Genomic DNA, 26441 nt, shown 5'->3' with positions numbered 1-26441 from the left:
TGCTTCACTGGAACCACTGTCCCATCACTAACAAACACTTCCTACAGCTGGTTCCCTGCTCCCTCCTACCTGTAAGTTCACAGGATCAAGCAGGAAGCCCACCCACTAGGCAAAGGGACCTCTGCTCCTTCCCCTACCTGCAAGCAACCTGAGAGATTTTCATTCTCCATGTGTGACTGTCATCCCCTACATGGGAAGGGTCCTGTGCACTGTCACTTGTTGCTAGCTGAGTGGGCACTAATAAGCTTGCTCAGCACTCCTTCCACTGGGCCAAGATCATGCCAAGCCCTGTACTCAAGATCCTTCACTCCAGCATCCTATCAACAATAACCTGAGAGAACAATGATGGACTCAGGACATGTCACTCACTATTCCAAGCATTCTGGGTTGCCTCTTTGCTCTCTTTCTCCTCTCCCCCACCCCTCCTCTGTCTCTCTCTGTCCCCCCCCCACCCTCCCCCACACCTTTCTCTCGCTCTCTCTTTCTTGTGTTACTGAGATTTGGATTCCGTGCCTGGCACCTCCTAGGCAGGCACTGAACTTAGGCCAAGCCAAGCCTGGGCAGTGATCCTGTTTATGCTTACCACCATAGCTGGTATAACAGGCATATACCATCATGTCCAACTATTGGGCTGGTTTTGAATCTATGCCGCCAGAGAGGCTGGACAGAGGCATCACACCTGGCTCTCATTTACTCTGCATTACCATCTGCTGTAGGTACTGTATGGTCTCTACAGAGGAAACTGAGTCTTGTTCACTGTCACAGACAGTAAGTGGCAGAACTATGTAATTCCAACCCACACAGTCAGGCTTCCAGTCCAGGTCTCTCTGATTCCAGGCCCCAGAGCAACCTCAAAGAGTTCCACAGTTCTAAACTCATGGAGCCAGAGTGTATATATTATCACCAACCAGGCATCCAGAGCTCCGAGAAGGACCTTTCAGGGTCCACCAGGAGAGGGCTAGATGACAGCACCTATCTTTTTCTCTCTGATGTGCTGAGTGCAGTTTTCCCAGGGTTATGCTACAGGATGACATCATGTTGACAGCTGGTGTGACTATTTAATTTTATATTTTAAAATTCTCTGCTTTATGACCATGGCCAACATACTAAAAGTATACCAAAGCAACCTCTGAGTTTTGCTAGTCCATATATCCACAGGTGAGACTGTGGCTGCAGGGAGCTAAGATGAAAGAGAACACGAGATTCCAATGGGTTTGGGGGGTGGGGTGGGGGGAGAGGGATGCTGATCCTGCAGGTTGTTTGGGTGCTGTCCCTGAACATTTTTACTCAAGGCTAGCACTCTACTACTTGAGCTACAGCCTCACTTCTGGCTTTTGGTGGTTAAATGGACAGTAACTGGAATCTCACAGACCTGAGCCTGGGCTGGGATCCTCAGATCTTAGCCCACTAAATAACTAGGAATATAGGTATGAGCCACTGGCGCCCACCCCCCCAGCAGGGTTTTACTGGAAGGTTTGGCACTAGTCTCTAAAAGAACACAGGAACAACCAGAGCTGATGGATATGTGCAATAGCTTCTGGACTACTGCAACACTGCCACTGCTACAGTGAACTCCAGGCTAATGTAACACTGACCACACTGCAGTGAGCTCCCAGCTAATGCAACGTTGGCCACCACTGCAGTGAGCTCTGGGAAAGGGACAGAGAGGCTGGACAGCTCCACATCTACTGAACCTCAGGGAGCAAGGGCCTTTCAAGATGAGGAACAGTCGAGGGCAAAGTACATTTGTACTGCCCTACCAGGGCACCTATGGCTCCTGGGACTCAGACCAGCATCCTCCTCTGGCAGGCGTTCGCCTAAGGCTCCTTACCAGCTGGGGTCCTCCCTCACCAAAATCACAGAGGGTCCTAGGCGGGCTGCAGGAGCCAGAGGCTCTGCTTTGCTCACACAGCCATGCCTGGGGCTGGTGTGTGGGCTGGTGCAGAGCACTGGCTGCTGTCACCACAGCTGGTGATGAGGTCCTGGAGTAGGATGGGGATGGAGAACGCCAGGCCTCAACAGCCTTCCATCCAGAGTGAACAGAAGAAGAGGCCAAAAAGAGCCCTTGTTTAGAAGTCAGGGCAGGAGCAAAAGGGATGCTAGAGAGGCAGCATGCCAATAGCCAAGCCTTTGAAACTGCTCTATCTGATCCCTTCTTCATCCCCATGGCCACAGCCTGTGTTCAAACCTGAAAGAGCAATCTCCAACGGGCCCACATGAGCCAGCATGCATGGGCAGTACCCTGCTCCCTAGGCCAGCAAGCAGGGCAAGTCCAACCCACTCCGCTTGCAACAGAGGCCGCTAGGGAGCTGGGGTGTCTTCACTATTACCAATGACATCAGAAGGGAAACAACAGAGCTAGAGGTATAGCTCAGTGGTAAAGCATCCCCCCCGCCCCCCAAGGCCTCAGTTCCCTCCACTCCTGAAGCACACAGGCTGAGAGAATGGGTCAAGGTGGGATGGGGGGGGGTTATCTCTGCTGCCCCCCCACCGAGGGACTCCTGCTGATAGACTGAATTGCCACATCTGGACCCATCCCCATCCAAGGCAGCGAGGCTTATCTGTTCTATCTAAGGCTTTATCTCAGGAAAAACTATTGAAGGAATCATAGCTATTCCCCACTTCACTTTTCATGCTCCTCCGTGCCGCACGTATGGCATGGAGCTCCAGGCCTCCTTGCTCCTAGGTAAGGTCCTCTTCCTACCTGCAGCTGTCACAAACCAGCCTTGCAGCTGCTACCCAGCTGAGTCCATTTGCCTCCTGGCCTCCCTACTTCTTCCCAGCAGTGCCATCCTCTACTGCCTTCCAGGTCTCGTTCAAATGCCAGCTCATCCACAAAGACATTCAACACCTCATCTCACTGCCCCTTTTCTGACTTCCTGCATGGAAGTCTTAGGGGCCCTGGAGAAGAAGGTTCCCTGGGAAGTGAATCACTCAGGAGGTGTGTGAGGATACCTGGATGTGCCAGGCAGAACCAGAACCAGGGCTGGCCACTGGCTGAACACAACAACTCCACCCACCACCCACCACCACCACCAGGCACTGGCCTCAGGACCTCATGTTCTGGGGCCTCATCAGATAAAGAGCAAAGACCAAGAAGCCAGGTGACCTGCCCAAGGCCACAGGGCCAGTGGGAACAGCAGTCAGAGTGGGAGGAGGGAGTGAGACAAAGGGCCATGAAGAGGAGGTCAAGCCGACCTGTCCCCAATCTAGCATGTCAACATCTGGGCAGGAGAGAGGGCCAGGTTTCCTGCCGCCAGGCCTTCTGGTGACTCATGGAAATGCTATCCAAAGAGTTAACATTTTTCAAATTTTAGAAATAATGCAATACTTTCATTCAGAAAAACAATGTCCCAGATTTTATAAAAATTGTTCATTTATCTAGAATACATGATTCAAAATACGATCTAAGTCCATCCTTACTCAATAAGTTAATTTCTTTTTTTTTGGCCAGTCCTGGGCCTTGGACTCAGGGCCTGAGCACTGTCCCTGGCTTCCTTTTTGCTCAAGGCTAGCACTCTGCCACTTGAGCTGCAGCACCACTTCTGGCCGTTTTCTGTATATGTAGTGCTGGGGAATCGAACCCAGGGCCTCATGTATACAAGGCAAGCTCTCTCGCCACTAGGCCATATCCCCAGCCCCTAATTTCTTAAAATATACATTTATTGAGACTTAAGTCCTAACACATAGAACACACCTTACTAGAAAATATTTTTGTAAATAGTTAGATGTTTGTACTTAAAAAATATCTAATATGCTACATAATTACCACATGTTAAAACAGTAAATGGTTTTAATTTTTTTTTATACCAGGTATATTTTTAGGATTAGAAAAGAGTGGTAAAAGGACCAGGCAGGGATAAAGCACACACCTATGAATCCCAGCTAATCAGGAAGTAGAGAAAGGAAAAAAAAGGAAGATCATGGCTATAGAAGAATACAGGCAAAAATCCTATCTGAATAACAAACTAAGTAAAAAGGCTTGGGAATGTGACTTAAGTGGGGAGCACTTGCCTAGCGTGAAGCTCAGAGTTGAATTCTCAGTACAGCCAAAGGAGGGAGGGTCAGGTGTGGTGATGTACACTTATAATCCAGCACTTGGGTAGCTAAGGAAGGAGGATCCAAAATTCAATACTAAATTTGGTTACATACCAAGAGCCTGTCTGGGGGAAAAAAGAGAGTGAAGAAGGAGGGAAAAAAGAGAAAAAGTAAAAAAAAAAAAAAAAAAAAAAAAGGAAGAGAGGAAAGGGGGAGGGAGGAAAGGGGGAAAGACAAGAGGAAACATGAAAGAAAGAAAAAAAAAGAGCCAAGCCAGGGCTGGATTTACGAAAGCCTCTTCTTCCAAGACGGTCTCTAGCGAAAGGAATGAAGTCCTGATGTGGGCCTCAGGCGCTCCATCTCAATGGAAGAGTGCTGACCTGACAAAGGCACACAGGAAAGGGCGGGCAGCCAGACCACCACTTCTATGAAAATCTAGACCAAGACAAACCGATCTACTGGACAGAAGCTGAGCAGTGGTGGTCAATCAGAGACTAGAAGCATGGGACGAGAGAAATGTCCCATAGCCTGACACTGGCAGTAACCACAGGAGGGCAGACATCTGACAAGCATGCCATGCCCTTCGCAGGGCCACATCTGACCACACCTGGTACACCTCAAGAAGGACTTTTAAAGTCAAATCACCAGCTTAAGTCTCTAACTGCTCAAAGTCTGCTCAAGTGAACCCTTAAGGCACCAAGGAAATGTTATAAAGAACAAAAGTACCAACACAATAGAAAATATTTTTTAACTTGTTTGTCTGTTCTTTTAGTTTGAATTGGTTTTTGTTGGACACAGGGCTTGAACGTGGGGCCTGGGCACTGTCCCCAAGCTCTTTTGCTGAAGGCTGGCACTCTACGACTTTTTTTTAATTAATTAAATTTTACTGACAAGGTGTTGTGCAAAGGGGGTACAGTTACATAATAAGGTAGTGAGTACATATCTTGTGATATGTTACACCCTCATTTTTCTTTCCCTTCCCTAGATCAGGTAGGCATATATACAATATCCAGTGTACCAAAATTGTATATAGTTACCACGCGGTGTACGCCACAGGAAATTCACCTAGAACATTAAATGTAACATCAACAATAGAATCCTCCTGTGTCCTTCTCTTGGAGTTGTTTTTGCTTATCCTCATATCTTATACGATAATGTGTACATAGCTATAGCTGTTGAGCTATTGTGATCCACTGAGAGGTCTATTCTAGACCTTTTTATGTTTGTTTAGTAGTTGTTTGGTTTTAGATACATAATGTAAAGTCACTGACCCAAACATGTGGAAATACCATTTGAAAAGAAGTTTGTTATTTTGCAGACCTGGTCTCTACTGTCCCCCCGCCCCCCCCCCCCCCCCCCCCCCGCCATCAGTCATATATCAAGGAGACCATCTCTGTGTTTTAGGCTTGTCTCGCTCAACATTATTTGTTCAGGCTCTGACCATTTCCCTGCAAATACCAGTATTTTATCATTTCTAATCACTATGTAGTATTCCATTGTGTACAGGTACCACATTTTTTGGATCCATTCATCTGTAGAGGGGCATATGGGTTGTTGCCATATTTTGGCTACTGTGAATTGTGCAGTGATAAACATGGATGTGCAGATGTCTTTATGATATCCTGAGACCTGGTGTTCAGGATAGAGTGGTATGGCTGGGTCATAGGGTATGTCTATGCTGTGGCGCTCTACCACTTTAAGTTGCAGTGACACTTCCAATTTTCTGATGGTTAACTAGAGATAAGAATTTCAAGGATGGCTCTGACCCATGATCCTCAGATCTCAGCCTCCTGATTAGGATTACAGGCATAAGCCATCAGCGCCTGCTAAGGTTTATTTTTTTAGCACAACTCATAACCATCCAAAGTCCCCCATGGCCCAGGAAAAGTCTACTGTGATCCCACTGGGCCCACGAGCTGATGCCAGCCCTCTAGGCTCCAGGTGCCCACTCCATACCCTGGGCAGTGTCGGGCAGTAGTAGGGGCCCCGTGTGGCATGCAGACACCTCACTGGCACTGGCTGCTCCAATGTAAAGCTGCTATGCCACCTACAGGGCAACGCCTATCAATGGGCTTTTAAATGTACACGTTCTACTAGGTTTTAATCTAGTTTTACAAGTATTTCATGAAAACATAACTATATATCCTTGTCAGTTTTAATTTGCTTAGATTTATAGTTTACAATTATTTATAGTTTGATCAAAGCTCATATTAGGGAATGAGAACAGAAGGTAACAGAGCTAGGCATTGGCTCACACCTGTAATTCCAGTTAGGAGGCAGAGAGGGGGGAACTGTGAGTCAAAGTCAGCCATGGCAAAAAGCCAGTGAGATACCATCTCAACAAGTACATCAGGCACAGTGGTACAGGCCTATAATCCCAGCTACACAAAAGGAGTAGGGCAAAAGAAGAACTTCAGCCGAGCAGGCCAGAGCTGGGGGAGGAGGGAATAAAGCAAAATAGGGCTGGGGGGCATGTCTCAAGAGACAGAGCGAGCACCTATCCAGCCAAGTGCAAGGACCTGAGTTCAACTCCAGTTACGAAAAAAAGAATGTCAGAGTAGATTCATGCCAAGATATGGATTACTGCCACAACAGGGAAGAAATAGAATATTCCCCACAGAGAATCTGAGTATTAGAAAGCTCTCAATTTCTAGGGCCCACTTGAGACCCTGTCTCAACAAATGTGCGCGCGTGCGTGCGCACACACGTGCACACACACACACACATACACACGGTTCACATACACTCAGAAGACGAAGCTACCACTGGAGGGCGGGGGGAAAAATAGGATTCTGCAGCAACAGCTGGGTTAGCAATCAATAAGCTCTCCTCAAGGAGAACAGAGCCAGGTGGAAAAGAAGGTTCCAGTAAAACAAGCACTCGTCTTCCAAGAGTGGGGGCCATGAGCTCATCCAGTCAGTCTCACCAACAAGCGAGTGAACCCCATGTGCTTACCTGCACCCAGCCCAGTCAGGGCTCTGGTCTAAGCATGGAAATCAGAGTGTGCCACTGTCACTGCTTCCCAGCTGTAATTGTGGTAAAACAACACTCTTCATGCTCCTTAAGGCCGCTGAAACATGGTCCTGGCCTCTCGTGCTGAGTGGCCCTGATTTGCTCTCTGCTCCTTTAACCAACCAAGCCCATTCCAACCCCAGGACCTTTGTACTTGCTTGGTATCACTCTGCCAAAATGTCCATTCCAGATCTCTGCATAGCTGGTTTCTGAGGGTACCTACACCAGAACCTCCCTCCCTTTCACCTACCTAGCCTGCCGTCTTCCCACACTATTGCTATCGTAACTGTGGAACCTGGTCCACACTACCACCATCTGCCAAGAGGCTGACAGACAATTCAAAACTTTAATAACAATTTGATTTATGCAGACTCTGGGAAAGCACACCTGTGGACCCAGTAACCTCATCCTCACGGCAAACAGGAAACCAGCGTGGCTCTTTCAATGCCACGGCTCCCCTGTGCCGGGCACCTGGGGGACCAGAAGCGCAGTGCAGCCACAGCCAGTCACCGCATCCTGACACGCAGTCAGCCTCCACGGCCGCAGTCCTCAGGACGGTGACAGCAGGCCATGGCACCGACTCACACTGGATGTGCAGCAGGCACAGGAAATACATCAGGGCTCTACTTAGCCTCCGAGATCTGGGAATTGCCTACCTCAACCTTCTTTATCTTAACTTACACAACCCTATAGCAAGGTGATAAAGAATGTGGACTTAAAAAAAAAATCAGCCTGTCAAATTCTAAACTCAGGACCTAGTACTGGCAAGCACTCTTACCACTTGAGTCATGCCTCCAGTCCTTTTTGCTTCACTTATTCTTCATATAGGATCTGTTGCTTCTGCCTATGGCCCACCTCAGAATAGAATGCTCCAAACTGAGATGACAGGTGTGTGCTGTCACACTCAGCTTGTCTCTGAAGTTGGGTCCTGCTAACTTTTTGCCCAGGCAGGTCTCCAATCACTATCCTTTTGACCTCTACCGCCCAAAAAACTGGGATTACAGGCATGAGCTACTGAATCCAGCTCGGGCTGAGTGTGTTAGATGACAAAGCTCTGTCACTTAGTAATGGAGTCATCACCTCTCTGGCCTTACCGTCTTCATCACAAAATTAAGTTCTAATCACTGTACTCCATTAGCAATTAAAAGACTGAATCAACAGGAGAATGCATACTCTGTGCCAAACAGATTGCCTACATGTCTGCTAAGCACTCTGTAGCTAGACAGAAATTAGTATTAAACGCCAGCATATCTAATATCTAATCTAGGTTACCATAGGTGAACATATCTGTATTATGTCACTCAATAATCCCAGAAAGGGTAGAACAAGAAGGAAGTTATATTTGTTCTCAAGATGGCTCCACCTACCATAGTCTGACTTCACGATGTTTTATTGGGATGCAACCCACACATGGCTGAGAAGCGCCTGCCCTGGGCTGTCCATGAACTGCCAATGAAGGAATGGAGGACAGCTGCAATTAAAAAATGGAGAAGCAGAAAGGAGGACGTGATGGCTCCTGCCTGCCAACCAGGCACAGGGCATGGGCACAGTGAGAAGGAACAGGGCTAACATGCAAAGCAAGGTGGACTCTACACTTAGAGGAAGAGAGATGGCAAAAGGATCAGTACTGAATAAGGAGCGCAGGTAGCTGGACACAACTGGCTCCCACCTATAATCCTAACTACTCATAGTAGTATGGAAGATCATAGTTCAAAGGCGGCCTGCGCAGAAAAGTTCTCAAGACTCCATCTCCAATTAACTGGCAAAAAGTCAGGCTGGAAGTATGGCTCAAGTGGTAGCACACCACCATGAGCAAGCAAGCCCAGCAAGTGTGAGGCTATGAGCTCAAGTCCCACAACAAGAGGAAAAAAAAAAAAAAAAAAAAAGCAGTGGTGCCAAGGAAGAAAGCAAACACACATGCTCTGGGACGTCTGTGGAGGTCAGAGCAGGCTTCTGAGGGGAGAGTTATCTTGGATGCAGACACAATGCCTTCAACAGAACACCACTTCAATGCTTCAACGCTCAAGGTCATAACACCGGCAGTGCTGGACTTCACTTTCCTCCTAAAGGAACTGCTTGCAAGCAATCTGGCACGTCCACACTTGGGATGCTTCAGCCCCTAAACCTCTGCTGATAGGCACTTATGAAAGTGATGTCTTCAAGACCACACCCACCAGGACAGATCTGACAGCCCAAATTCCTAGGCTAAAGCCTGTCAGTTCCCAGAGAATATCCCAACTGTAAAATAACCATTAGCGTTGATGTTACAAGTCAGTCAAATACAAATTTTAGTATGGCATTATTCTGACGTTTTTCAATGCATTGAAATGAGCATTATGAAAATGACTGACCAATACAAATAAAAACCATAAACTATCCTGAATTCTTCATTTTTAAAAATCCATAGATTTAACTGCATACATACATTTTATGTCAGATATAACCAGATACATACAACATAACCACCTCTTAACAGCTCACAGCTAATCTTCCAGCAAAGAAATATGACTGAGAATATTGAAAATTTCAGACACATAAAGTGTGCCTAATTTTCCTAATGCAAATTAAACTTTCATTACTAGCAGACTCCTTATATCACACCCCAGTGAGCAATATGCTGGCCATTAGAATGAGAGGAGCCCATCCACTGATGCCACCTCTGCCACTAGAAAGAGAGGAGGCCCAGCCACTGATAGCACATCTGGCATCAAAGCAGACCTCTACACTTGATATTAAAACTTGTCAAAAATAGAGATTGTAAAAGAGCCAAGAAAAGAAATTGCTGTTGCTACAACTTTTGAATAGCATGCAGACTTTTATAAACACAGGCTTTTTTAATATGTAGAATATTAAAGCCAAGCACACTAGAAATATGACTAGCCTAATGTGATGTAAGAATTAATAAGCCTAAGGTCAAACCTGTAGGCACCTCAACGTGCATACAGTGGTGTGCCTGGGCACAACAAAGCACTTCTAGGTTCTATTCTGGAAGTGTTCACTAACTCAGTAGAGAAGCAAACTCATTTGGTGACCAGATTCACATTAGGAATCAATCTTAAAACAGGAAAACAAACAAAACCTATGGCATGTAAGTCTATAACTATGGTGGGTGGGCCTGATGATCTGTTCTGTTCTTTCTTCCCTCCCCCTTGCCATTCCAGAAATCACGAGCCTTCAAAAGCACGTCACTGAATCTCTAAGTTTCAAATAATAGAATCCACGTGCCCCATGTGTCTCACTCTTTATGAAGGAGTCGTAGGCAGTAAAATAAACAGATTGCTGATAGAGAAAAATAATGAAAGGAAATCAAAAGAATCCATTCCACAAATTTCCCATCTCCTAATGCCACAAAGGGTGATTTATTGAGTGTGGCTGCCTGATGAAGCTGGACTTGAGAGTTCTGGTTAGGAGCATCGGTATGCGGTCAAATGTATCTGAGTCTCCACTGATGGACAAAGGATGAGAGACATAAATTGTTCCCAAGTCTCAGAGCTCTGAGCAAAGGAGTCACATATATGACATAGGCTTTAGCCTTTATGTTTTTTAAAAAGTGTTTTTACTAAGATTTTTAAGACAGATGTTTCTGAAACCCATAAATTTTTGCAACTACAAATAAGATAATATTGAGACTAGAAAAAAAGAATAATTCTCTAGAACACATAAAATCCCTGTAATGGACACTCTCGATGTTGTAGATACAGCCAGAGCCTCTTCTAGGAAGAGGATTTTCCAGGACAAAAGACTTAAACACTTGTGTCTGCTCCACCGTAACCTCCAAAAACCACATTTAATATTCCCTTTCCAATCAACGGAAAATTATAAAACAAAAAAGTGCTAAACATGAAAGTTGAGTAAACTTCAAAGAAAGGACAAAAATCTCAAGCTGGGGAAGGTAAAACAGAAAGCCTGAACTAAAATCCCTACAAATGAGACGCAGGGGCCACGGAACTGCCAGCTCACGCCCAGACACGCACAATCCACTCCACACCAAATGCACACAATGGAAGAACACACGGATGCATGGTGTGAAGAAACAAAAATGAAAATCTGGAGGAAGGAATGTGGGTGGTGCTATTCTTTTTAAATCAGTAGCTAGTCTAACATCTAGGTCATGAATTCATATAAATTTTTATTTTTAAACTCACCTGATTCATTTTCAGTTCCTGTTGTGTTCTGTAAAGATACACACAACAAAGAAACTTCTTTGATTACATGAGCCCTAAAAAGAAAAACAGACAATTGTAATATGTACCTGCCTACAAATGCACAGCGATTTAAAACCACATACAGAACTGCAGTTTGCTTAGGGGACATTCACACAGCAACTGGGTGCCAGATCATCTTCCAGCTATGCTATGCTGACAGCTCACTGCTCAGCCTCCTTTCCACAGCAGGATCCTAGGATCCTCGCCCAGCCCTTGGTTCCTCAGAACTACAGCAAATCTTTGCTCAGGAACTGCATCATTCCTAAGAAGTGAATTAGCTTTGTTAATAGTCGGAAGCACAAAGCACTGAGGAAAGGCCGCAGTGCCTCTCCCGTCCAATAATGTGCTGCATGCAAACAATGAGACCCCATTACATTCCTGTTTCTCCAGTTCTGGAGGTAGAAAGGCGGATTTACTAAACTGGCTACAGGAAATTCCCTTTGAGAAAAAGAGTACAAAACATGCAGTAAAATGCAACGGTATTAATGAAAAAGGCTTGGAAACAGCTACAAATGAATCACATTTGTGTTCAACATATTCGTAGTATAGCAAAAGATGGGCCATACATAGAACACGGCCTCCCCGAAAATGATCTTGCCTCATGATGCCACACAGCTTTCTCTACGTTGTGTTAGCACACTGATGATGGTCACAGGGACAGGCTGCCTAATGACCTTCTCAGAACATGGCCTGTCCTTAGGCGGTGCATGACTGCATTCAATGCTAGGTAATAATGCAGACGGCCCTTTGTATAGTACCCATCTCCAGTCACTTGACATCGTTCACAATATATGAAAAGCACACCACTTTAAAGAGACCCACCACTGTCATTTCTGAATGTTTCCAGTACTTACACAAATACACATACATACCCCATAAAGTCTAATTCTTATTTGTTCACACACTTGCCAGAAATCACTTCTCTGTCCTTCCTTGAATCAGAGACATAGCTATACTCTAACCTCCTGTTCCCACTGTGAATAACCCAAAGAAAATGCAACTGAATGGCATTCTTCATTCTGCTAGTAATACCCTTGCCTTCTACCATCTGAAAGAACTTGGCTTTGACATTTTACCTTTACCTCAGTTCTATAGGAAGGAGGGCTGTGTTCCCTTTTCTTGAACTACCATTAGCAAGCAAAGGCACTTATACTTAAAGCTGGACTAACTCACCTATTTTTTATTTTAGTGTTACAGAATGTATGAAAGTTACATCTTGAAAGAGGTCCCTGTTGGCCAAACTAATACAAACTCTTTATACACAAATAGCCACTGAATGAAAAGTCAAGATAACTGAAAGATATGCCATGAAATGCACGTCCATAAGGTCTAATATTGAGCATCTTCCTGTACATTTAATGTCCCTTACTGTACACATCACATGTTGAAGATAAGCAACTCTGTTGTATGAGATGATTGATTTCAGGTTACATTAAAAATGGCTATCTGGCTATACGAGTATCTGGCTATAAAGCAGCAAAGGGTTCATGGTCTCTAAGATTACACAGCTGAGGCCCAGACCATAAATGCCCACTGAGCACCATCAGTTCTATGAGGTGGTCCTACTGGCCCCAGGGCTTCACCGTGCTGCTCTCCGGGTGAGGGGGCATTTCCACTCCTTTGCAGAGGCTGCCATATATCACAGACTTGCCTCCTGTGAAATGCATAACTCAAAGTACTAATCCATCACAGAGCTGTGTAGCCATCACCACCATGAATTCTGGCTGCTCTCATCAGCACAAAATGAGCCCTGTACCCCATGGCAATGATCCTGTCCCTTCCTATACCCCATCCCCACACTAGATAACTAATAGTCTATCTTTTGCCTCTAAAGAGTCACAAATTCTGGACACTGTATACTGTCAGAGGTCAAAAAATTTACTTAAAGATCTTGTGATATTATTTTCTGCCGGTCATGTGGCTTTAACTTAGGGGCTTGGGCGCTGTGCCTGAGCCTTTTTGCTCAAGGCTAGCACTCTACCACTTTGAGCCACAGCTCACTGACTCTCCTGCCTGAGCTGCTCCTTAGATCCCAGCCTTCAGAGTAGCTAGGAGTACAGGCACTCAGTCACCAGCACCTGGTGTTTAAGTGATATTCTTAGGGGTGTCTCTGATCATATAAAGTAATATTTATCTAAATGAACTCCAGGAAATGAGAACGAGGGGTTTTTATTCTTCGTTGCTGTTTTTGTTTTCTTTTCTTTTTGTCTTTTTTTTTTTAAATCTGTCTTTGGGAAGGGGGGCACAGAAATGGAGGGACAAAGGTAAACAAATGCTGCAGTGGCACTCACTAGACACTATATTGAAAATGAACTATACAACTTGTGGGTGGGGACAGGAGGGAAAAACTGAGAGTGAGGAAAGGGGTGCCACTACCCAAAAGGAAATGTACTCTTTACCTGAGTTATGTAACTGTAACCCCTCTGTACATCACCTTTGTAATAACAATAAAAGAAGATCTTAGGTGGTTTATTTTGCAGTCTAGAACTAGGTAACACGGCCCTCCATAGCGAAGGGTAAAGACTGCTCCTGCCTCCCCATTAGCACTTACTATGTTTCAAGTACTTTTCTTGAGCAATCAACAGGGAAGGCTCCTGTACTCCAGGAAGGGGGCTAGTGACAAATACATAAAAGGCATAGTGAATCAGGAAAGATGAGTTACATCTCTGCCTCCACTTCCATACCCAACAACCCAACAACCTGGTCTTAAGGGGCAAAGGACAAGCTCCTTGCTAGTGAATGCTGGGAAGAGCCAAGAGTTCAGAAGCTACAGGATGGAACTTCTCACCACAGGAAGGAAAGTGGGAGGACGGCTGTGAAGCAGCCTCAGGGCTGGGCACAGCGGTACGACAACTCACTAAGCAAGAGATAGTGCTGGCTCTGCCCAGGTGGGAGAAGTGACTTGGTCCTGGGGATACTTTAAAACCAGAGCCTGGGGTCGCTGCTGTGTTAGATGTGAATCAGGAGGAGGTCAGGGATGATAGGGAGGTGTCTGTCCTGAGTGCAGGGAGGATGATGGGGCTTTCTTGGGCGTTGCCATCATCTCCCCCTTCTAGTTACTTTGCAGTTGCTAGATCCCAGGCACCACCTCAACAGCTTCCCTGGTCTAACTTTTACTCTGGACTAGCTAAAACAGCACAGAACTGAAAACACTGCATTCTTTCATTTACTATCAACCAGTGGCAACTTTTTCTAAACTGAGAAAGTTACAGTCTGGTCAAATTATTACATGAGTAAACATCTTTTCTGATTCTCCACACTATCTGTTCCCTCTTTGTCCAAACACAAATTCCTCATCCTGACTAGAGAACTCTTTTGAAGGTTCACCATGGACCTGTGAGCAGGCTCCCTCCTCTCTGTCACTTCTCATTCTAGTTGCTAAAGACCAGGCCTCGGTCTCGCACTCCGTCCCTCCTGACTCACAACAGGGTCAAATTACATAGGTAAAATATTTTACAATACCAAAAATATCACAAACCCAATACTGGCTTCCCAACTGCTAGTTTAAAATTAAATTCTGTACCAAGTTCCACTAAACATGAGTTAAGAGAGGTGAAGCTAGCTAGGCACAGTAGTACAAGCGTGCAGTCCTAGCTGCATGGGAGAAGGAGGCAGAGGGTGAGCTCAGGAGTTCAAGACCAGCTTGCGCAATCCAGCAGCGGCCTCTGGGCAGTCCCCAAAGGCAGAACGTTGTAATGATATGCAGTAGATCACAGACAGGACTTTCTCAATCTTCAAAAAACACATGGAATTTTTTAAAAAATTAAAACCATAGAGAAAGCCAGGTACCAGTGGCTCACACCTGAAATCGTAGCTACTCAAGAGGCTGAAATCTGAGGGCCATGGTTTGAAGCCAGCCATGACAGAAAAGTCTGTGAGACTCTTATTCCTAATTAGCCACCCAAAAAGCTGATAGTGAAGCTGTGGCTCAAGTGGGAGAGTGCTAATCTTGAAAAAAAAACAAAAAACCCTCAGGGCCAGCATTCATACCCTGAGTTCAAGCCCTAGAACTAGCACCACCACCCCCCAAAAAGAAAAGGAAAGACAAAAGGACCACAAATAAAGCAATCACTTTTCAACTTCAGAAAATGTTCCTCTATGCAGCCCAGCACACCTGAGTTCCTGAATGAGCAGTGAGAGGATCTGATGCTCAAAACACAATTGTATACAACACACTCAAAAACAGAGGGCCTTCTACCCCCAGGGGCTTTAAAGCATAGAGTGCACATGAGAAAATATGACAATCACAACTTTCTTTAAAATATGAACGTGACAGAGCTGAGAGGTCAACAGGCCTCAGGCTCCAATGGGCCTTGAGCAATTAAACATAACTACATTAAAATATCAAAAAAGACAGGAGCTAAGAAGCCAGGAAAGTACTGTGAATCAGCATTCAAATAAAAATACAAAATACATAAAATATGAAAATAAAATTACTTTTAATTTATATGATATAAATAGCATAGATAAAATTGTATGTATATATACTACATATAGTATAAATATAAAATAATATATAACATATTTATAAATATGTTTATAAATATGTAATAGACTTACATAGGTATAAATTTTATATATCTACAAACCTATATTAAACATGTAATATAAACGTCTTATATACACATATACGCGTATATACAAATGCGTACATATGTATGAGGGAAATTTTTGGAAAAATACTGCTTCTGGGCTGGGGAACTATCTCAGTAGTAGAGCATTTGCTTGGCTTATGCAAGGTGTGCATGCCGCATGTGCACACACAGATACACACACATAAAAATAAAAACAAGGGGGCTGGGAATATGGCCTAGTGGTAAAGTGCTTGCCTTGTATACATGAAGCCCTGGGTTCGATTCCTCAGTACCACATATATAGAAAAAAAAAAGCCAGAAGTGGAGCTGTGGCTCAAGAGGTAGAGTACTAGCCTTGAGCAAAAAGAAGCCAGGGACAGTGCTCAGGCCCTGAGTCAACGCCCCAGGACTGGCAACAAAAACAAAACAAATTAAAAAAATAAAAATAAAAATAAAAACAAGGGCTGGGAATATGGCCTAGTGGCAAGAGTGCTTTCCTCGTATACACGAAGCCCTGGGTTCGATTCTCCAGCACCATATATATGGAAAATGGCCAGAAAGGGCGCTGTGGCTCAGGTGGCGGAGTGCTAGCCTTGAGCAAAAAGCAGCCAGGGACAGTGCAAGTACTCAGGCCCTGAGTCCAAGCCCCAGGACTGGCAAAAAACAACAACAACAACAACAACAAAGTTCATTTCTCTTCCTGATTTTCAAGTCTGTCAGAATATACAGATGTGAGAGATTGGATAGGAAAAGTGGGGCACAGGAATACAGTTGCTCTCAGATCAGCCTGCTCTCTGGGTAGGTTGGGGGGGGGGGTCTCCTGCCAAGACCAGGTTACAATTCCCATTCCTCCTAGCAAAACCACAAAATAACCCACTGTAGCTGTACGTTCTGCAATCAGCTGTATATTCTGCAAAACAGTTCTGAAGGACTTACTCTCCCTTGTTACTATGCGAGAGCTTTATATGATTATAAAAGGAAAAGAAAGTCAATTCCTCTCTTAACCACTCAAATGCAAGCTTCAAACAAAATGTCCCAAGCAAGGAGCCATGTGCTCACTGCACAAAATGGAAGTACTGACTCTGGAGGTACTGGTTCTCCCAGAGTTGCCAATGCAAGTACTAATCTTGAGAACTCTGAAAATTAGTACGTTCAGGACGAGATTAACCTGTTCCTGACAGCACTTTTAAAACAACAGCAATGCCTACCGTCTGCAAGGTATGCAGTGCTCTCCAGTTTAGCAAACCTGTAAACACATCTGAGTTACTTTTTTTTAAAGGAAAATGTGCCTTCAGCAAATTAAGTTATCTGTAGCTGTCATTTCAAGCCTCTTCACAGTCTCCTGAGTTGGACCCCAGGGAAGATCTACACAGGCAAGAACAGGACAGCCAAGGTACAGCTTGAGCTCCAGGTGAAAACTGAAAGATGACTTTGTGGGCAAGGCTCCCTAGATACAGTGCTAGAAGTTAATACCCCATTCCCCAAAGCCCTGAGACTCTACAGCAAAAGACACAAGAGGAATTCTATATAGAACTTTTTTAAGTTACATCTTATAGTAAGAAAGATATGACAGGTATTTTAACTTTTTAATCTTTATTTTGCAATTACTTACCGACTCACCCACAGTGTTTTGTTGTTAGCTGTGGGGCTTGAACTCAGGGCCTGGGCACTGTCCCTGAGCCTCTTCGTGCTCAAGGCTAGTGCTCTACCACTTGAGCCACAGTGCCACTTCCAACAAGAGGAATTCTGAAAGGAGGGCTCATGGCGGCAGCAGGAAGCAAGCCTAGTTCCAGCATAGCCTGTGAGGAAGACTGCTTTAGTTAGCTGAGTTGGGCGATTAAGTGCTTCTCACTGAGGTTGTGCCGTAAATAAAACAGAACATATTAGGAAGGTTAAGTAGACAGGAAAGAGTCAAGTGGAAAGCCAGAAAGATGGGGCAGACTTGCCAGTTAAGAAACCAAGCTAATAAGCAATTAGTGTCTGAACCACAGAAAACAGCTGGAAGTGGCAGCGGCAGGCCTGCAAAGCAGAGGAAGAACAGGAGGGAAAGACAGCCTGAAGCATGGATGTGGCTGGCTGCAAGATGGGGCTTGAACAGATCTGCAGAGGTGTTCTGGAGAGTAACTCTGAGGAAAGACAAGAGACTCCCACAGAAAGCTCAGTCAGCCATGGTCTCTGCATACTCAGGCATGGCACTTGGGGTAGAGATTCCTAAGTCTTCAGTTCTAAGAGGGTGCTCAAGGAATCACCAAGGTAGCCAGAGAAAGGAGATAACATGAATTTGACTTCGTGAATGACATGGAAGGGGCTTGAAAATTAACTACCTGTTTCTCTGTCCAGCAGGGAACAAAGTAATAAGGTCAAAAGGCCCAAGGGCTTGGGAGATAACATGCAGGGGTGAACAACTGTGCCAAATTACTGTTCATGACCTGCTGTAGTAGGAGAGAAACATGACTCATGTTTTCTGAAAACATGAAGTTGCTTGCATATTCTTAACCTCTAAGCGGAGGGAAGTAAAAGTGCTGTTACTTTACAAATAGTAAAAGAAGGGACAAGTGTTCAACCAACCCCCTTCACATTACACACCCAGAGAGCTGCTCCATTCAATCACCACAGGACCTGCTTCTCCTGAATCACTTGCGTCTCCATAACTGCTCACTCCATTCCTCCTAACCAATGGAGTAGAGCTTCACAGTTAAGATTGGAAATGTGGCTCAAGAGCATGAAGACCTGGGCTCAAACTCTAGTACAGGAAAAAAAAAAAAAAAAAGCCTATATTTACCTCCAAACTAGGATTTTCCAAATATGTCTTAATAAGATCTTAGAAACTATACATATTCATATTAAAGTATATGCAGGTTTGGAGATTCCCACAACTCCTCTGCCAATGTTCATGGCACCATTTAAATTATATGACAGTACCAGAGAACTGTTCCTGCCAATGTTTAACCAAGACTTAAGAAAACTACCGATAAGCGTCTATAAAACGTGTAGGGTTAGCAACTTCCAGACTGGCTGCCCTAGGTAATCAAACTCACGGCTGCACTCAGTTTCCATATTCCAGGCAAACTGTGTAAAGTGATTCTCCTCTTTCATAGCAAAACTTAATACATGATTTATTGCAAAAACTATAAAATATTCTTCCCTCCAAAATGGCTGGAAAATACATAAGTATTCAGTGAAACCCCCTTTATTTCATGTTCCAAAGGACTAATAAATACAAACACAGCATAGGTGCAACATGGAACAGACTCTGTCATAAATACTATGCAGGACTGGGAAAAATATTACAAGCATATTTCACTTCAAAGGAATCATATCCAATGCATACAGTAATTCTAACTCTAACTTGCAATTTCACAATTCAGGCTCTGAAAGAATATTTACCCCACTGCCATGAAAAAAAAGAGAACAGATGCGTTCATTCCAGTGAAACCCACCCTATTAGCACATGTCGCTCCAATGGAGATCCTTCTGTATGCTTCATTTACCAATGTCTAATGATTTCTTATTCTAGAACAAAAATCTAGTATAAGTTACCTATACTTAGAAAAATTACACATAGATATTTGATATTTTCTTCCCCAAGGTGCATTACTGATACATGCATTCCATGCAGATCAATAAGCTATCATTAAATTATAATGTATTAGGTTAAAGTTAGGTAAATACTTGAAAATAACCACCTTTCCTTTGGACAAAATCACTACTTCTGTATCCCCAAACTGATGATTAGGAAGGGAAAAAAAAGTACTATTAAAAAAACTGGAATTTGGCTTCTATCTTCAAGGGGTTGCTTCAACAAGTCTTATTTTCTAGAAGAAAAGACAGTTACGTCTGAGCTCTTCAGCACAATAGACATGTTTATACTATTCACTAGGCATCAACTCGATACAATTTTTTAAAATTTCATAGTACTTTACTCTGCATACTGAGAATGCCACTCCTATGTCATCTCCATGTCCATGGTCTCTCCATAGTCTCTCACATTGCTGTATCTCTGCCCTCTAAGGAGGCGGATGCAAAACTGCTCAAACTGACCACTCACAAAATCACAGAAACAAAAGCTGGAAGGAACTGGGACAGCACAGGAAGCCCAGTCCCTGCTTTCCAGGGACAGTGCACACCATCTATTCTTGCAGTTCTTTTAAGCTTCTTCTACTGCTTCAATGATTAAACCATTCAGTCAGAGGAGCCTTCCTTGAATATATCTTTTAATGCAGCCATTGAGGACCATTCAATTTTGTCCCCCCCCCCCCCCCCCGCTGCAAGCCATAGAAATGTAATTTGGTAATGCCTGAAGACTTTATTACCTGTCTTAAGGGGGGGGGGGGGGGAACACCACATGGCCAGGGGAAAGAAACTGTTAAATACACAAGAGTTCCCCCTCCCCAAACCAAGAGTGAGCCAGCCCACATGTCAACAGCTCAGAGCTGAGAAACCCTGCTCTAACGGAACCCAACCAGTGGAGTCCACAGCTTCCAGTCTGTCAGCTCTACAAAGATGATTTCTTACAGCTCCAACTAGAAACTTCTGACTTCAAAGGAGAAAACCAAAACACAATCCAATCTCTAAACAAATGCTGCAGTGAGTGAATACTATGATGTTTCGAGACACGCGTGGGCAGAAGCAAGCATTTCCAGAAGATAGACAGATAAAGTGCCACGACCCACGAACTCCTGCTGCTGGCCCTCACAAATTACCCTTTCCACATCCACACTTCTCTTCCACTCCCCACTGTGGAGGTTTCTAGAGGAAACCCACAGTTTTGGGTGTTTCTGATTATTTTTTCTGCATGAGCATTCAAAATAATATGAAAAGCTAATCAGAAGACACAAAAATTGTCAATAACCTAAGGTGCTTTCCATCTTAGAAAATAATTTAGCAGGACCTAAGAGGTTTGTAAATCATTTCCTTGAAGCTTGAAAAGAGATGAGCAGTTTAAAGGACAGTCTCATGAATAAATAACCACCTAAAGTAAAATAATCATCAAAAGAAAATGTGCACAGAGTTATGTACTTAATTGCACAGATCTATCTGAGAAAAGACAGGGAGCTGAATGTTACCTTAGAACTGTACTTGCCAGAAAAATATGTGCTGAGAGGCTGAAAAGTAGAATTTGTGTTTTTATATATCTTACAAGACTGAAGAACTTTAAAACTAATAGGAAAAAAACCTTAATTTTAGTGAAAAGTAAATTTCAGGCTTCAGAAACCTGAGGGATCAATATGGAATTGATTGGTAACTCATGTCCCATCCACATTTGAGACAGCCATTAAACAGCACCCTGAAGAACTGGTGTTGACAGGGACAGAGGCTCACAATACCTAATGAGGGAAGACAGGTTACAATCAATATACAAAGGATATGAATGCTGTGTTTATAAATTTATAAACACACATACTCATCAATGAAGATAGGAGATTTACCAATATTAACAATATCTTTGGAGAGGGAAGGTTATGGCAATTCCTCCTCTCCCTTTGTGCTTTTTACTATTTCCCAACTATTCTACAATAAGAATATTTTGTCGTTTTGTATTTACAAAACTAATAGGTTACTACAAATTTTCACCCTGTTATTTCAAGCACCTTCTACAGTATAAAAAAACAACCTGAATGAATGTTCCAAAAGAAACTGCCTTCCAAAAGCAAGTATGCTTTGAGCATTATTATTCTGTGGCTGGCCCTTTCCTAAGCAGTTTAATGTACTCACTGATTTAAATCAAACCAAATGACTATGAGGGATAAAATAAGCCCTGGGAAAACAGCAAATGCCTTTGTGGTTGGTTGCCACGACCAATTCCTATATCCTTTTCCATTGCTTGAAATAAAATGGTTTGATGAAATTATCTTTGCATTTCTCAAGGATAAACTGAGATTTCACATGGAAAAGAATTCTGCCAAGTGCAGTGTTTACAAATAAGAAAGTTTCCAGTGGCTTTTGAGTCGGCAGCTGGGCACTGTTTCAAAAACACAAAACCCTACTACAAAGAAACAGGACCTATCTCTCAATTCGTCATCCTTACTATTTCTTTCTACCCACATTTCCTATCATGTTTAAAAAAAGAAAAAAAAGGAGAAACTACTGGACACCAGTGGCTCAAGTCTGTGGTCCTCAGCTACTTAGGAGGCTGATAACAAGGATGGGGATCTGAAGCCAGTCCAGACAGACCAATCTATGAGACTTTTATCTCCGATCAACCAGCCCAGAGCTGAAGATGGTGATGGAGGTGTTCAAACCCCAGGACTGGCCCACAAAAAGAAAGAAAGAAAAAGGGTGGGGCTGGGAATGTGGCTTAGAGTACTTGCCTAGCATGCATGAAACCCTGGGTTGGAGTCCTCAACACCACATACATAAAAAAGCTGGAAATGGTGCTGTGGCTCAAGTGGTAGTGTGCTAGCCTTGAGCAAAAAGAAGCCAGGGACAGGCCCTGAGTTCAAGCTCCAGGAATGGCCCAAAAAAAAAAAAAAAAAAGAAAGAAAGAAAGAGAGAGAGAGGGAGAGGGAGAAAGAGAGAGAGAGACGGGTGGAATAGTGGGAACAAATTGAAATAAAAGCGTGGTGCCATTGTAGGTAAAAGGATGAGTAAGAGAAGTTGTGGCTGTTGAAAACGTTGCAGTCACTTGACAATACATCCAGAGCCATAAGATATATTTTAGTCGTGTTTAGGGTAAAAGAATTGTTCCAGGGACCATCATTTCAGTGCCTTGTGATTAAAGGGTTCTGGTTCTGAGGATAGATTCCAGGGATCCAGCCAAGGGCGGTCCACGTCTCGGTACACCCCCAAACCTCCATACAGCACAAAAGGCAACAAGAACCTCACTTGTCAGAGGAAATTCGGCTGCGTAGTCGGGGAAACGCGGCTTCCAGGCAGGCTGTGGGGTCGTTCCCTCAGCGCCCCGGCCTGACACAAGGTTGAAGGTTGGCAAGGGAGTCTGGGGTGGAGGCTGGGGTCGGTGGTCCCCGCGTGGGCCGCGAGGAATCTCGAGGGGGTGGAGGACGCTGGCGTGTTTGGGTTTAACTTCTGTCCCTTGCCACCCGCAGAACGAGGTTCACGGACGGCTTTGGGGACCAAACGAACCGTGCAAACACAGGTGTGTCTCACACACACAGCGGGTCTACAGAAACATGGAGGGGGGGGCGGTTCCCAGGTTTTGATCACACAGAAACTGTCTAGGAAACACAAAGACACGAGGGAAACTGAGGCACAAGTGCGGAAGGCACACTCAGTCTGGGCACAAAAGGAAAAAAGCGCCACGACCTGACAACCGGGGCGGCCCCCGAGGTCCGCGCGAGGCTCCCGGGGAGCCCCCACCCGTGAGCGCCGGGCCCGCCGCCCGCCACAAAAGCTAGGGAATCCCAACTTGGCGGCGAGGACCCCGAGCCCCGCCACGAGGGCCCTCGCGTCCCTGCGTCCCCGGCCCGCGGGGGACCCCCGACCTGGCGGTCCGCACCCCATCCGGAGTCCCCCGGCCCCATCAACCTGTCGCGTCCGGGACCGCGGAGGGGGCGCGTCCGCCGGCCCCAGGGCCCCGCGACGCCCGGTCCCCGGCGTGTGTCCCCCGCCACCCGCCACCGTCGCCGCGCGGAGCTGGCCCCGAACCCAGCGTCCCGGCGCCAGCCTGCCCCGCCGCCCTCACCTGCGCCTCAACGCGCCCGGAGCCGCCGCCGCCACCGATCCACCCGCTCCGGCAACCGCGGCCGCGCCGCCGCCATCTTGGACCCGGCCGGAAGTGACGTCAGGCGACGGCGCGGCTTCCGCGACCCTCGACCTCGACCTGGCGCGGCGCGGGCGGCCGCCGACCGCGGACTTGACGCGACGACACGCGACGACCGGACGACGGCCGGTGCGGGTCCCCGCGCCCCTCACGGAGCCCGCGGACCCCGGGAGTGCGAATGCAACGTGACCCCAGCCTCGGCCTTTGCCCGGGGCGAGGACGGAAAGCGCCATCGAGACCCGAGACTCCCCTGACGGCCCCCAGGAAGATGGCGTCCACGACGGAATCCCGCGGCCCGGGACCTGGCGTGGGCCTGGCCCTCAGGGGGGAGCCCGGGACGCAGGCACGCGGTGTCCTGACAGGCGTGGACCGGGCTGGATACAAGGTGGACGTCCTGAGCGAGGGAGGCCTGGGCCGCCAGGGAACGCGTCCCGACCTGCAGGGAAGAGACCAAGCCGAGGGTCGTCGCATCCACGTGCATCTAAAGTCGGGAGCCCCTCGAAATAACGGCCCCTGTGAACGAAGTCAGGGAGGAATCCAAATATGCTGGGCAGCTGGGTACCTGTGGTCCACGCCGGGAATCCTAGCCACTCAAGAAGGCTGAGACCTTGGAGGATGGAAACTGGAAGCCAGCCCTGGTAGAAATAGAAAGGTCCGTGGGACTTCATGGAATCGGGGCTCAACTGGAGGTGTGGCTCAAGTGCTAGAGTGCCAGCTGTCTACTTGAACCCTGGACTCCCACCACACACACACACAATAATAATTACATATGTAATATAATGCACATATTTCCAGGCATGCCTTCAAATCTCTGGAAAGTCAGGAGGAGCTCATTTATGTAACTTGAATTTAAGGAAAGCACGTTGTGCCCACATCGACCATAATCTCATTGTGCATGAAGCCCTGGGTTCCTTTCCTCAGCCCCACATAAACGGAAAAAGCTGGAAGGGGCGCTGTGACTCAAGAGGCAGAGTGCTAGCCTTGAGCAAAGAGAAGTCAGTGACATTGCTCAGGCCCTGAGTCCAAGCCCCAGGACTGGCAAAAAAAAAAAAAAAAGGGGGGGGGGGTGCTTCATGCTGTAGCTGGTAACCTGGTCCTGGTGAACAAAGGAAGATAACTTCAAAGGAAATGTCAACCAAAATGACAGGATCAGCAAAGAAACTATGAAAAATGCAAATCAAGCCTCCAAAGTTTGCTTATTTCTTCCACTATGCAAGGAAAAACATCTGTAGATCTGAGAGATACTTGAAAGCAAGTCACTAAAGTAGTATGTTTCGTAAGCCAGGCAAACCATGAGACTACTGTACCCTTTACCTTGATTAATACCTTTCAACTTGATCCCTCAGAATCATTCGAGGTATCTATGGGGGGAAAATAGGAAGAACTCACCATTCCATCCACTACCAACACACACACACACACACACACATTTTAAAGGAAGAGCTATATTCCATGGCATCTAATGGAACGTAAAAGGACAATCAAGTGTTGAGTTAAAGGTGACAGGAATTGTGTAAAAGAAGGTTGACCGAGTAGTTGGTTGTTGACCTTCCTGTCATTAAAGTGACTGGATAAATTTGTTTCCTGAAACTGCCACTACACATCTGATGATTGAAAACAACAAATTTATTCTTTTAAAATTATTGATTCTGAGCTGGGTGCCAGTAGCTCAAACCTGTGGTTCAAAGCAAGCCAAGGCATTAAAGAGATTCTTCAATCTCTTTAATGAGATTCTTATTTCCAATAAGCTACAAAAAGAGCTGGAAAGGGAGCTGTGGCTCAAGTGGTATAGCACTAGCCGCAAGCACAAAAGTGCAGGAACAGCATCCAGGCTCAGAGTCTAAGCCCCATGACTGGCAAAAAAAATGTAGATGTTGGCCAGGTGCCAGTGACTCATACCTCAGGATGCTGAGATCTGAGGATCACAGTTGGAAGCCAGCCTAGGGAGAAAAGTCTGTGAGATTATTTCCAATTAACCACTAAAAAGCCAGAAGTAGAGCTATGGCTCAAGTGGTAGAGTGCCAGCCTTAAACACAGAAGTTCAGGGACAGTCTCAGGACTGGAGCATGCACACAGTCATAAACTCTGGAAGTACAAAACTGAGTGTGTCTGAGAAAAGGTGTTAGAAAAGCCATGCTCTGGGGCTGGGAATATGGCCTAGTGGCAAGAGAGCTTGCCTTGTATACATGAAGCCCTGGGTTTGATTCCCCAGCACCACATATATAGAAAATGGCCAGAAGTGGCGCTGTGGCTCAAGTGGCAGAGTGCTAGCCATGAGCAAAAAGAAGCCAGGGACAGTGCTCAGGCCCTGAGTTCAAGGCCCAGGACTAGCCAAAAAAGAAAAGCCATGCTCCCTATAAAGCCTCTGGGAGATTCACTACCTGTGTCTACCAGTTTCTGGTGGCTGCCAGCATCTTCAAATCTCTCGTCTTCCCATCATCTTCATTAGTCATTTGCGGGTTTGCTTCAAACCGTCATCACTTAAGTTGCAGCCACCTGAATAGCTAGGATTACAAGTGAGTCACCAGTACCCAGCCCTGTATTTTTCATCTGTGTATTTTGCTTGAATATGTGTTTATTTTTCAACTTGGACAGCAGCTCAGGGTAAATAATTTTATGTTTTATGTTTTATATATTTAAAAAACTAGCATCTTCAAAATTTCAAAAAAAGAAGTAGCCAGGCACTGGTGGGTCATGCCTGTAATCCTACTCAGGAGGCTAACATCTAGGCTCTGGGTTCAAAACCAGCCCAGACAGAACAATCTGTGAGACTCTTTAACCACACAAAAGCTGACGTGGAGCTGTGACTCAGGTGATAAAGTGACAAACTTGAGAAAAACAATACAGAAACAGCATCTAGCCCTGAGTTCAAGCAGCAGCACCAGCACAGAA

The 26441-nt window shown here is 45.5% G+C and overlaps 1 protein-coding gene across 3 annotated transcripts in view; it reads right to left on the bottom strand.

Annotated features, from left to right (window-relative positions):
* The window catches only part of Prdm2 (PR/SET domain 2), a 93970-nt gene extending 70457 nt beyond the window's left edge, over positions 1 to 23513 (bottom strand). Inside the window, exons 1-2 of one of the 3 annotated variants that reach the window (XM_048350274.1) lie at positions 23472 to 23513; positions 11196 to 11269 (exon numbers count right to left, since the gene is read on the bottom strand). In XM_048350274.1, coding sequence (XP_048206231.1) covers positions 11196 to 11204 — 9 coding nt within the window. In that variant the 5' untranslated portion in view covers positions 11205 to 11269; positions 23472 to 23513. Of the gene's footprint in view, positions 1 to 11195; positions 11692 to 23471 lie in introns of those variants that run through there. The other 2 variants (XM_048350276.1, XM_048350273.1) reach the window with 2 other exon arrangements.
* Between the last annotated feature and the right edge of the window lie 2928 nt (positions 23514 to 26441).

Source organism: Perognathus longimembris, chromosome 7 (assembly GCF_023159225.1).
Source record: "Perognathus longimembris pacificus isolate PPM17 chromosome 7, ASM2315922v1, whole genome shotgun sequence".
In the NCBI taxonomy this organism is placed as follows: Eukaryota; Metazoa; Chordata; class Mammalia; order Rodentia; family Heteromyidae; genus Perognathus; species Perognathus longimembris.
The sequence above is the reverse complement of the archived record's forward strand: the minus strand, read 5'-3'. Positions and strand labels throughout refer to the sequence as shown.